Genomic DNA, 13,437 nt, shown 5'->3' with positions numbered 1-13,437 from the left:
GTTGCAGGGGGATTTTTTCCTGCAAAAGGATTATCAAAATATTTCTACAACCAAAAACATTTCGCTCCTCCATCAGTCCCCCAAAAGCCTGTTAAAACAAACAACCCCCCAACAAAAGGAAAAACATGGATATTTTGCTCCGTTTGTCTTTGTGCAGTTCATTTTTACAAAACCAAATATCAAAGATTGAACATTTCAAATAATTCAACTATTCAAATAATTGCAGATATATTGCTTTTTTGGTAAGAACATGTTATTGTCTCTCAATATACTTACCTTGCGATGGCACCGAAGATACTGTCAACACAAAACTTTCTTAACCAAACGGAGCTCAAGAGTGACCAAGTTTTAATGCAATATTGCTAGTAAAACAAAATCTGGAAAGCACTTTAAGCCATAAAGTGTATACAAGTTTAGGGGGAGAAGAACAATGTATTCTTAGAAGAACACACTTACATCTCAGAATTGTATATGCAGTTTACTTACTATACGCAAAATTTAGACAGCTCAAAAATTAGCTCTTTTTGGCCCAGATTCTTCTCTGATTGCTGGCTTAGAGGCATCATTCTATAATTGCAAGAAGTCTATTTCATAACCCCCTACCTTTAAAAGTAGCTTTTATCACTATATGTGCACAAAAGTCTGCCCCCTTCCTAAGAGGGAATGACAGCCTTCACACACAGGAAAGTAGTGCACCTAATACCTATTACAATAAGATAAGGCATTAGCTAAGAGAAAGGAGCAAAGAGCCTAAATATTTCCAGATTTTCTGACAGCTTTGAGACTTCAGCTGTGGAGAAAAGAGTGCATAAAAAACTTTCAAGTTGGGGGAAAGAAACCTTATTCACCCGATGTAATATCTGGCATAAGGCTGCGTGTAAAGAAGCATCAAAATCCTCAGCCCTACATACAGGTGAAAAAAAATGGCACCGATCATTAAATAAACACCAAAAGAAAACCAGCTAAGAACTCCCCTCCTACTTGCTTGGGAGGGTACTTCTAACTAGAGCTGCACTAACTTTCCATGGTCCCAAAAGGGGTGCATCAATCAATTAGGAGCATATTGCCATGTACAATATGTTCAAATAAATAAATTATCTTCCACATTCTGAAATACTCCTTCCCATTTGTGGCAGGTAGGATTGTTTTGGGGAGAATAAACCCACACACAACAAAGTAACTTGCCTCCATTAAAGTTCAGGAAGCTACAAGAAATTTAACTGGACCCCTGAACACTAGAAGAAAAAAAAAAAATCACACAGATATTCTTAAAATAAACAAAGTGCCCCCCTATACACTGCTGAATAATACCGATACATAATATCTGAAATGATAACTGGAATAATGAAACTGCATATTCACTTTGGGGGTTTATGGCTTAAAATGCTCTCCCTCTTTTGTACTGGTTTCATGAATGAACAAAGCTGCAGTTTCCCAGAAAGCAAGGACAGACATGCACCTCTACTAGCAGTTTTAGCACTTCTGACCAAATAAGACACCAACTTCTTAAAATATGCCTCATGCACTGGACTGGAATTTTGTTTTAAATGTGAACTTTAATATGCTATTTCTTTTTAGAACTTGTACGGGAACCAGAGTGGGAAGATCCAGATGATGACCTGCGGCGTCTGAAAGATACAAATGGAGAAAGCATGCAAACAAGTAAGTTTGAATTAATTTCATCATTCAGACCCACAATACTTTATTCTACAATAGTTGGAAGACAAATTTGATAGGGGCAGCATGAAAAACTGAACAAATAACCTGACACCTTTCTAGACTCATTGAAGTTTAATACTAAAAATGTAGCAAATTTAACGCAGAAAACATAATTCAATCCCTTAATGCAACAGTATTCACTTATAAAGTGAGCAATCAATGTATTACCCATTAAGACTTTCAAACATTGAAACACTTTCAAATACCCAGTCCTTTTCTACAGGATATGCTCCTAACAGGAGGAGATTTTACCAGGAAAGATAGAAACAAAAGTTAAAAAAAAAAGAAAAAGGGACATGGTAGAATGGGGGAAAATGAGAAATCTGTTTTGAAATTATGAAAAACCAACAGGTAAAATTCAACCCTTTCCCACTTCATCTCAATTCTTCAGAAATTGCATCACATTTAAATACACCCATTCTTATTCTACATAAACCCAAACCTTTCGGGTGACCGTGATCTCGATCGTCTTTTTTTGCGATCACCAGACGATGAAGATCTAGAACGACTTCGCTTCCTGCCTCTCTCAGGAGAAGACGATGAACGAGAGCTTGAGTAAGATCTTTTTCTTGGGGTTGAAGACCCCCTGTAGGACCTGGAGCTGGATCTTTATTGATTAAGAAATAAATCAGATTTAATTCTTGTATAATATACAGAGAAAAACAAAACAACAAAAAAACCCAAAGAGTCTATAACAGAAATCAAATCCATGTAGTTCCTGCTGTAGCAGCTAACAAATACGGGTCTGACTATTTTGATACTTACTCCTCCTTAACTAATAACCAATAAGACCTTCTAATCTCAATGGAAATTGTCTGTACTTTTATTAGTTGTGCTTTTCAAAGTATGGGGCTGTAGACTAGCAGTTTGTGAGTCTCATTTCAGTTATTCAGAATTAAGACTTTGTTAAATAAAAGATACGATGGGAGACGGACTATAAGAGGAGGACCTTACTCTTGCTAAATACTTCAGTTTACAGAATGAAAAAGATTAGGGAAAAACAAATCAAGTGCAAGCAATTTAGAAACCTGTTTCACTTTACCATTTTATATATTACATTATGAATCAAGGCTATTATTCCAAAAATAAAGTGACTAAAATTGCTAGAGTCTGAAGACCTGAAAAATACTTGTGTCTACCCACCAAAATTTGCCTGTTTGATTTTAACTGAGCAGAAATGTTGATAAAATGGCATGCATGACACTTTGCTATCCAGGTATTGACAAAAACAAAAAAGTTCCTCCCCACAAACATACACACAACACACACACTTGTGGATTTAAAAAAAAGGCTGTCAGACATGGTGATAAAAATGTAATTTAGAACTTCCTGGCTGCAAGCCTAATGTTAAATCCACCACACCAACAGGACTTAGTGCATACTTTTCTGCAGAAATGTTTTCAGTTTTCAGTGTATATAGAAGTGTTTCCCACATTTCAAGCAGTTGAATGTACCAGGAAGTATTAATTCCAGTTTTTGAACAAATTTTAAACAACTGCTACAACCTAAACATTATACTACTACTGCAGTGAACATGTCATCAAATACTGTCAAACATTTAGTTTTCTGTTTCTACTTCACTTTATACTACCTGTTCAAATGACGCTATGCTGAAATTCAGAGCTCAACATCTGGGCAAATGCAGCCAATACAGATGGTAGCACAGAACTACCAAGCAGACTACCCAGAACTGAAAGACCATTTCGCAGAGGCTTTATGCACTTCCACCATTTTCCATTCAAGAGAAAAGAGAATTCCTGGTGATACTCCATGCTACAGGAGGATCGCGTTAGCAAAAGTTTGTGCCATGCAATGATTGCATGCTAGGCTGCCCTCCCTGTTCCAAATTTCCCTTTCTGCAATCAAACTCAACTTATTTCAGAGCACATGGATACTCCATTTGCATGGAAAAGGGATGAATTTGCCATCTACTGCAAAATAATTCTGCTTACAAGGAAGCCTCAGTGAAGAAGAATCACAAAGAATACCAACTGATGTTGCCTCCTATGCATGGTTCAGTACTTGCCATATATTAAAGAAAGGCTAACTCAGATTTCAGTGTGCCTATATGGACAATACTGGGCCAAATCTGCTTGCCTGAAGCACATGAATTGCTTCACTGACTTCAGTGAGGCAATTCACCTAAGAAGTTGAGCAGTAATTTCATATATCCTTCATGTTTGCAAATGCAATTTCAACAGTTTTGTCTAACAGGAGCTTAGCGATATTACCATGAAACCCTAAAATAAAAAGAGTAGAGTGTATTACTCTTTTTTTGCATTTAGTAGCCAAAGAGGAAACAGTAAATAGAAGTGCAAGAATTATTTTAAGCATAAACAGTCAGATTTAACTTGCTTCAAAGTATTGCAGAACTGAGTTATCAACTTGCATATCTTTAGACCAGAGGAATCCTCACAGAGAGGCAAACTTGCATATTGAAAAATAATTGTTTATTTAATAGTGGTTACTTCTTGGACTTCTGACACTGGCAATATCCGACTTCCAGGGTGAAACTGAGTTAAATGCTCTTCCAGTGTCAAAGTAATTTTCTAATGAAATAAACAAGCAGTTTCTTCTGTTGCCTTTTAATTTCTCTCTGCAAAGCAGAGAGAATGCTACCTCATTCACCTTGATTTCGACCCACGAGATCTAGAATGTTCTCTGGAACTGGAACGAGATCTTGATCTGGAACTGGAAGAGCTTCTTGAATGGGACCTGAAACAACATGGAAGATTTTTTTCCAGTACTTGAACACGCTTATAAAGCACGAAGACTGTTGCAAAATGACATTTAGAATAAAACTAGTTCTTAATGCTAGTTCATTTTTAAAGTTACATTAACTTTCTTTCATTATGGAGAGCCAGCACTCTCTTACCTTATATTACAGCATATGGGCCAAGATGCATGAAAAAAGTTCTAGGTCCTTTGGTTTTTGCTACTGCGTTATCTGGCTATCTTTTCAAACTTATTTTTAAATGCTGACTAATTTTTAAATCTATTTAAATACTAGGTTTAGTCAGAATTTCATGGCATTATAAAGTGGCATAAGTTAAGGCTTTTATGCAAGTTAAAGCTTTTATCAGGTTTTCTATCAGAGTACTAAAAGTTTCTTAGAACTATTAAATGGTGAAGTAGAACTTACTTGGTAAAAATCAATAAAACAATTGCACAACCATTATTTCATGAATTCAACTCCAAACCCTGTAATTTGTGCCTCACTGGGACACTGCAAGCTTGAAGTGTTGAAGTATATTAAACTAAGAGTTATAGGGCACTTCTACAGGTGACAGACCTCTGCTCCAACAATTGCTAATTAGCATACATCAGAGCAGACTCGATTAATAGAGCACCTTTATTAATGCTCATTAGTACACTCCAGCAGCCTCGGTGTCCCGTGTATTCAGGGTCCCCATGTCTCAAAATGGTGGCGGGGCGCTTTGCATCGAACAAACTTTAATTAAAGTGCTCCTGCTGCCGTTTTGAAGTGTGGGATGCTGAATATATGTGATGCTGTGGCCGCTTTAATTACAGCAGCTCTCAGAGCAGCATTAATTAAAGCGCAGCCCCCACTGCCACCCCACCCCACCCCAGAACATGTGTATAGATGCCCCTAGAACCTGATATATTTTCCTCTAGGTAGATTTAAAGGATTTATTTTCAAGTGTATTTGTGTGATAGACTTCTTTTGCTAAAATATAGGAATATATATAGGAAATCAGATATTACCTATAACCTAAATAGGTACAATATTTTCTAAACTGGTGTCTCTTTAAAATGCAAAACACAAGAGGCACATAACAATGATACCATGCTTGAAATAATGATTTTGGACAGAAGGCACGATGATTTTTTCAAACACCATTTGAAAAATTCATTCTGCACCTCTCAATGTTACTTTTACCTACATCCTCTTCATCACGCTACACAAACAGGAGTCTACAATTTTATTTCTGGCCAGAAAAATGTGTACATTAAAAAAGAATCCTTTGAAGAGCACTAAAATTCCTTCCAGACACCTAATGTATTTTCATTTTAATGAAATATAAATCTAAGGTGGTGCATATGGATTGAAGTATCTAACAAGGCGACAACCAAAAAGACTCCAGAATATTCCAGATAAATTAAGCTTTTCCTCAGTGTTGAGGTTTGCAAATTAGCAAACGATTTCATATTTTCATTTGAAGTTCAGTTGTTTTTTTTTAGTACAGCAGACAAGAAATTTGTATTCTAGTATTGCCCACATATGCAGCATGCCGTCCAAACATAGGACAATACAGGCCTTTCGTATGAGCTCACAGTATCTTGCTTTACCTTTGAGAAAACATATAATCAAAAAGCTATATATTTTTGAAATAACTGCCAAGAGTTGATTATTTTAGTTATCTTGATTTGCTTAGCTCCTTGTAGGCATTATGGCAGATGTGAATAAAAGGTATTTGAAGGAAAGGAAAGGTCTACAGCATGAAAGGAGGTCTGAAAATGACTGGGAAAGAAGCAGACAAAACAGGAGACAGCTGTTAGCATAGCTAGTAAATATGAATCGGCCAAAAAATGTAAGGCAGCAAGCAGAGCAGTTAAGGTAGACAAGGAATATTGCAAAGTGCCATGAAGAGGAGGAGAAACTTGAACTTTATGCAGTAGAACAGGGAAATTCAAAACAAACTATGGCTTGCATATAAATAAGCAGCAGAATGACTAAGAAGTGATGTCTTATGTCTATGAATTAATCTTGCTTTGTTAGTTCCAAGGCACTTAAAATAGATTAGCTCAGTGTAACTAAACAGTTCAATGATGTGCCCATAGTTGGCATATTTATTTACAATTTGACATATCCATATTCTTTATATGTGATAAGAGCTTTTATCTGGCCTCCTCAAAACCCATACACACCCACATTCAAATCTCAGCCAAGACCATCACCTGGACCTGCTGCTTTGACATTACTGTCCTCTTATTCCCTCCCTCAACTTCCATTTCCCACCAAATTAAGTTCAAGTTTCTTGTCTTTAGGTTAAAGGCATTTTCCAACCCTGCCCTTTCATGTTTTGAATGCTTTACCTTCAGCTTTGCTGTTTAACAGCCCATTTACTGCAACTGTGAACCTCAGTACCCTGATAATGCATGCGTTTCCTATACTCACCAATAAGCCAACAGGCCTTCGATTACCTGAGCAAACACATCAGGTTTCATATTTCATAAACTTTGGTGACTTAGCTGTCTCATAAAAATTAATTCACTAAAATAACGTGACAAACTTAAGGAAGTTCCCAGATTTAGAACTGGTAAATAGAAGGCCGCTATAACATGCTATCTACCTGTGTAAACTGAACATGTAAAACAGTTATATTATTTTACTGAAATGGTAAGTCAATCAAGAATAAAAGATGTAAAAATAAAGAAGTTAGATACTGACATTTTGCCTGGCGTTACCCTTGACCTGTACCCGTTTACCTGGACCTAGACCTTGAGCTTGAATGGGAGGATGAGCGTGATGAAGATCGTGAATGGGAAGATCGAGACTTAGAACGACTGCGCCTGTTGGATTTCTTTTTTTTATTAGCATCTTCCTCCTCACTGGCATCAAGGTTGTATTTTGAGAGATCAGCATCATCTTCATCTTCATCCTACAAAATACAGAACCTTAATTTTGTCTGAAGATTTAGACAGGAAGAAAATGTACACAAAATAGTTTTTGTATTTCAACCATTGTCTTCATTTGAAAGCATGATGTTCACTAGCTTTTATTCTACAGCAGTAACCACTAAATAAGCTAGTTCTTAAAAAACTCTTGTTAGGATAGCCAAAAACTTTAAGCACTGAGTGCGCACTGTTGAAAAGCAAATTACACATGGCCTTAAGAAAGATCCTCAAACTTCCCCTTCATAATGGTAGCATTTGTTACTCAAGTCCAGTAATTGTCTTAAGAGAGTTTTAAAAACAGAAACAAGGCTTTATATTTGGTAAATGCCTAGTAGCAGTCCCAGATTGGGCACAAGGTTACTACACTGCAGAACTAGGGCCCAAATGTGCCAAAGACCTCCTCTTATTCTAAAACTCACCTTGTGAGGTGTCAAATTCACTCTGCCCCTTGGCCAGATCTTTACTGTGGGGCTTCTTGCAGGCTACACGTGTATGTGGTACAGCGGTCAGTGCAGCCTTCACTTGGCCATAAAAAAAGACATGTTGCCAACTGGGCTCCATTCCCCCATTTTTGTGGCATGCCCTGCCCTGCCCTGTTCTAGGCCACATTACATAGCTCTGGAAGCTTTAAATTGACACCCTTATTCCAAGATGGGGCAGAGGCAGGCAAAGTCTGGCCCACGGGCCACACTGGGTCTGTGGCGGACTCCATTTCCCAGCAACTCCTGCCTCTGCAGCTGCAGCTGGTTTTCATGGGGACCTGAGAAGCAGCAGGGCAGTGACAGCACAGAGCCAGGGATTCTATGGAGACTGGCCCCAGCAGCACTGGCAGGGTGCATGGCTGGGATCCTGTGGCAGGGTGCACGGCTGGGATCTGGGGCTGGGATCCTGCGGCAGTAACAGCATGATCTGGAGCTGGGGCAAAGCTCCAATCCATCTCCACTGCCCTGCTGCTCCTAGGGTATCCACAGAAACTGGCTACAGTGACATGGGCAGGGGTTGCTGGGAAATGGAGTCTGGCTGCTGGCTAGATCCACCATGTTGCCCACCCCCATTCCAAGACGTTCCACTGGCTTGGATGATCACTGTATAATACTAACTCCATGCATATGTCCTTGCAGGATAATGGCCTGAAGGAACAACTAACTATTATGGATTAAAAGGAAAATAATTGCAGTTTAGAACCTTTTTTTTTGCAACTTTTTAGCAAAAATAAAGCTAGCATCATTTAACAGTAATCTCATGCATGTTGTACTACTTCATGTTTGCTTGGGTTTTTTTTAAACTTCTGAAAACCTGTGAAACAGTACACTAAGAGATAGGGGCCTACCAAATTAGAGGTGGCAGCCAGCTGATTTCGTGAGCAAATCCCAGGCCTGGCCACCATTTCTGTGGGCTGAGCACAGTGGGATCACTCCACACCTTTGACTGGCCGCGGGGTCCTGACAGTCCCAACCCTCCCTGCAGATTGCCACGTGGCCTGAAACTGCAGCTGAATTACCCTGCTTAAGCATGGGGAAGCTATCAATGTGCACACTGTGTGTGGATTAATTGGTTTCCCAAGCTTAATCAGGGTAATTAAGTCACAATTTCAGGTTATCCTCAAGCAGCGGGCTCCACGATTTTGGCAGGCTTACTTAAATAAAAAAACCCAAACAAACCCAAAAAACAAAACAACTTACCAGCAAGCAGAGAAAAGGGTAGGAAACCCTGAAGTCTTGGAATGTGATGAGGGGGTTGGGAGGAGGTGTTCAGGGCTGCTCACAGCAGGAGTTGTAGAGGCCGCAGGCAATACTGTGGTTCTGAGCCACCTGTGGCAGGCAGCTGGGAGGCTGCACCCTGCCCAGAGCCCTGGACCAGCTGCACGTGCACAAGCCAGGGCAGGGCTGGCAATGCAGGACTATAGCGCAGCCCCCTGACTGCCTGCCACAGCTGGCCTGGGACCATAGTGCAGCTGCCTGCAGGTTTCATGTCTCCTGTTGTGTGCAGCAGCCTGCCCCACCCGTTCTGTGCTCCAAAACTGTAAGGCTTCCTGCCCTTTTCTCTGCTTGCCAGCAAGATTTTTTTTTTGTTCTGTCTTTTGTGGTGAGGCCACTAAAATAATGGAGCCCGCCATTTTTCACAGAGCCCATCTGATTTTGCATTTCCTGCAAAAAACATGGAACTGTGACTTGGTAGGTCCCTACTAAAAGATAACTGAAGAACATTTTAGTGTACATTTTTTACATACTGTACTGGATTACAGAGATTAAAACAACTATTTTGCCACCACAGAAAAATTAAATACGATTTTTTTTTAAACTACAAAGGAATTATAAAGTCTAAGTGATAAGATTCCAACAGTAGCTATTCAAAGCAAAGCAGCAGACATCAGGCTGACTTGTCTTCAATTAATCTTTTTTTTTTAACTCCAAACTCTCTCAAAATGCACATGTGTTTGGAGTGAATAATTTAGCAATTGCTTATATATTGTGCAACAATACTGAGATAAGAACAGCAAAGAATAAGGCCTTCTACTCTCCTTCTACTTACAAACTGCATTACAGTAACTACTCAAGGCATGTTGATAGCAAAAGGAATTTTACCTCGTCTAATTTGTATTTGGAAAGATCCTCATCCTCATCTTCATCCTCTTCCGCTTCAGATTCTTTATCTTCTACTTCCTTCAGGATAGATGCAGGACCAACTGGTTTCCCTCTGTATTTTTTCTTTTTGCGACCAAACTGATCACAAAGAAAATTTATTTAATAAGAATCTGGTTTTTGAAAACTTGGTTTCAACCATCCTGACAAAAGCAACACTTTAATAATAAGTATCCTCCTAAAAGCTGATAGTTCATAAGACAAGTAATGCTATATTTAAGATATTCCCAATCTTAACTTCAAATACAATCAAAATACACTGATGAAGGCAACTGGTACCATGAAACATTAGTTGAATGCACTGAATAAATGCTCAAATAATCTATCTTGGATGCAAAATGAAAAATGACATGTATATCTACGGATAGGCTTACAAATTCGCCAAAAATTTGGATGCGAGAAAGCTACATTTACAGATGAGCTTTGTAACTAGCTTCACTTGATTTGCGAAGCAATACTGAATATGTCTGTTTAAGGTGTGTAGGAAATCTGAAGCTTACTGTGAAAGCGGTTAAATAAATTATTTTTTGGAGTTAACTGCCATCAGGGTAAAAAACAAAACAACAGCTCACTCTATCAACTTGCTATTAATTCTAGGGTGCAAATCATTTAACAGGATGTGCAGCTTAAAAGACACGTACAACAAGCTTCTTTGTAACCAGAGCCAGGGATGCCAAGTTAGTTTTACAAGCAGATTTCCCAGGCATATGCAAATGTCATTATCTACATTCCTCTATTATATATAACCTTACCTCAGGGTGGCCACCTTATAGCATGTACGCCGTAAGTAGCATGGGCAGCCTCTGCGTAGCACATGGCAGATTGGGGAGGGGTCAGGCAACACAGAGGCAGATAGGGCAGGGAGCAGAAAACAGTAGCAAATCAGGCAGGGAACACAGGGCAGGGAGCAGAAAGCAGAGCAGCAGACTAGGCAGGGAACAGAAAGCAAAGCAGCCAATCAGGCAGCGAAAGGGGATTGGAGTGGCACTCAGAGGGAGTGTGAGCTAACTTGTAGCATGCAGGCTAAAAGGTCTTACCTCATCATATTCCCCATCCGATTCTTCACGTTCTATGTACTCAACATTCTCTCGTTCATTAAAACCTCCTCCATATCCTGGAAAAAGGTAGTAAGATAAATTACAAAATAATGTCTTAGACTGTGTTAACTCAAAGTCTTTAGTAAATATTTATGCTTATGCTAAATATATTTAAGTCAACAGTAAAAGTTTCCTACTACACAAATCATAAAGAAATCTATATAAGGAACATTATGCAATTTCATTATTTCCATTCAAACTGTTTTCACTCCCCTCTGTCAAAAACAGTTCCTTACATCTCAAGTTGCAAAAACGAAATAACTCTTGAAAGAGACAGCCCACTGCTGTTGTTTTGATGATTATAGCACTACAGCCACCAATTACACAAAAGGGCTATGATGAAGCTATAAATGTATAACAAATCCCCACAGTGCAGAGTAACACCGTGCTAAGTGCTGACTTCACAACTAGGCCATGAATCTCTGTCTCTCCTGGCTTAAGGCAGAAAGGAAATCTGCCCCACTATAACAATACTTCTGCCATCATAAACTCTAATCAGCACGGGAATTTAATATTTTGTAGTAGCCACTTTAAGTTGCAGTGGTGTTAAAAACAACCCCGAGAAAGCTTCCACACGGCAGCTGCTGCTGCTCCATGTCTGGCTGGTTGTCACCCCCGCTTGGCAGCACGCTGCTCGGTGGGGCTACAATGATGCAAAAAGATTGAAAACCCCTGCCCTAACCTAATTTTGCTAAGCAAAGCTTGGCATAGGGCATAATCTAGCCCTAAAATATTACATTAGATGCATTATGCACTGCTTAACTCTACACCTATATAGTACATTTAAATGGAAGCAAATGGGAAGGGAAGGCCGCTGTCTTTTTAAGACTGGGCATTAGTTGAAATAATTGTGATTAAGCAGAAACACCATTGATTTTACCAGGTTACCTGGTAAAAATTCTGTGTCTGAATTTTTTTTTTTTTAAAGCAAAGCCTTATGTTAATTCATAAAATAGAGTTGGAAGAGACCTCAAGTTTATTTATTCCAGCAACCATCCAAGACAGATATCCATCAACCTTTTTTCTAAAAATCTCCACTGAAGGAGATTTTACAACTTTCCCAAGAAACACGTTCTACTATTTTTTGAGTTAGGAAGTTTACCCAAGATTTTATCTAAACCTGTTTTGCTGTCATTTAAACCATATACCTTGTTTCGTCCTTTTCATGGCAAGGAAGAAGTTGTTCTCTGTGTTCTTTATGGCAACCTTAGGAATATTTGAATACTGTCATATTGTTCTGCCTTAACTTGATAGGTTTACTTGGGATAAAAAGAGTTTTAACTCTACTTCTCATATTTTGCATTGTAACCCCTTCATCATCTTTTCTGCTCACCTTAGAGTGACCTACCATATTCCTTTATTACTGGCAATATGAAATCATAGAGTTGCAAGAGGACTGCCTTAAGAGATCCCCTGATGAAGGCAGGATTTTCTGTCTATACTACTGCAGCCCAGTGTCAGTCTTACCAACACTTAAAAATATCCAGTTACAGATTCTGTTCTCATTATGTCGCACAGACAATATTGCCTAACTTTTGTCAGTAAGTCTCAAAGCACTCTGCAAAGGGGACAAACTGCCACTAAATTGTACCTACCCAAATTTAGCTTCCCTATAAAAAAAAAAGTCTCTTCCTTCCATATCACTAGTGCCATTTGCAAAAAAAAAACCCCTCCTGGAATCTTATCATGGGTATTTTGATATACCAAATGTCACTAATGCAGCCAAATACTGGCCACAAAGAGAACGATTCAAGTGAAGAATTAACATAAGCAGGCATATTTTAAACAAAGATCCTCTTTATGTAAATAAGCTAAGTAAGAAATAAATGGACTGAACTTTTTGTCCTACAACTGAATGATAAGCAATTAAAATGGGTTCTAAATTATCTTTTTCCACAACTAAGGAGCCCTTGCAATACAAATCCCTCAGAAATTTTGCACATTGCTTATTGCTTCCATTGTTCTCTTATGCACTCAGAAACGGAGTGCTCTGAACTACTCATTTTAATTTTCAACTTAAATTTCTGCTACAATTTATTGTGGCTTATAAAGAATGTATGAAGTTACAAGCATTTTCAATGCTTACTAGGAAAAAAATGTGAATACAGTTTAGTATGCAGAACTATAAGTTTTGAGAGAAAGTGAAGAGGATAAATTGTACTTTTTCTTATAAGGAATAAACTCACCGTTCTATCCTCTTCTCAATACCCTAAACTTCCTAAATAACAGTGCATATATTTTATTCTCTAAGTTACCCAATCAGGTTCACTACACCACACATGTATATCTGGTGCCTCTTGAGGTGGGGGGGGGGGGGGGGGGGTCCCCCAGCAGCCAAT

At 38.7% G+C, this 13,437-nt stretch overlaps 1 protein-coding gene across 1 annotated transcript in view; it reads right to left on the bottom strand.

The window, feature by feature from the left end:
- Positions 1 to 146: 146 nt before the first annotated feature.
- Positions 147 to 13,437, bottom strand: part of ZRANB2 (zinc finger RANBP2-type containing 2) — a gene marked incomplete at its 5' end in the record, with an annotated part of 20,177 nt that continues 6,886 nt past the window's right edge. Inside the window, 6 exons of the mRNA XM_019528285.1 lie at positions 147 to 1,628; positions 2,162 to 2,326; positions 4,348 to 4,434; positions 7,171 to 7,343; positions 9,945 to 10,082; positions 11,039 to 11,115. Coding sequence (XP_019383830.1) covers positions 1,565 to 1,628; positions 2,162 to 2,326; positions 4,348 to 4,434; positions 7,171 to 7,343; positions 9,945 to 10,082; positions 11,039 to 11,115 — 704 coding nt within the window. The remainder of the gene's footprint in view (positions 1,629 to 2,161; positions 2,327 to 4,347; positions 4,435 to 7,170; positions 7,344 to 9,944; positions 10,083 to 11,038; positions 11,116 to 13,437) is intronic.

Source organism: Gavialis gangeticus, unplaced genomic scaffold, assembly GCF_001723915.1.
Source record: "Gavialis gangeticus isolate Ggan-Ray unplaced genomic scaffold, GavGan_comp1, whole genome shotgun sequence".
Lineage (NCBI taxonomy): Eukaryota > Metazoa > Chordata > Crocodylia > Gavialidae > Gavialis > Gavialis gangeticus.
Note: the sequence above shows the minus strand (reverse complement) of the source record. Positions and strands in the feature narration are given on the sequence as shown.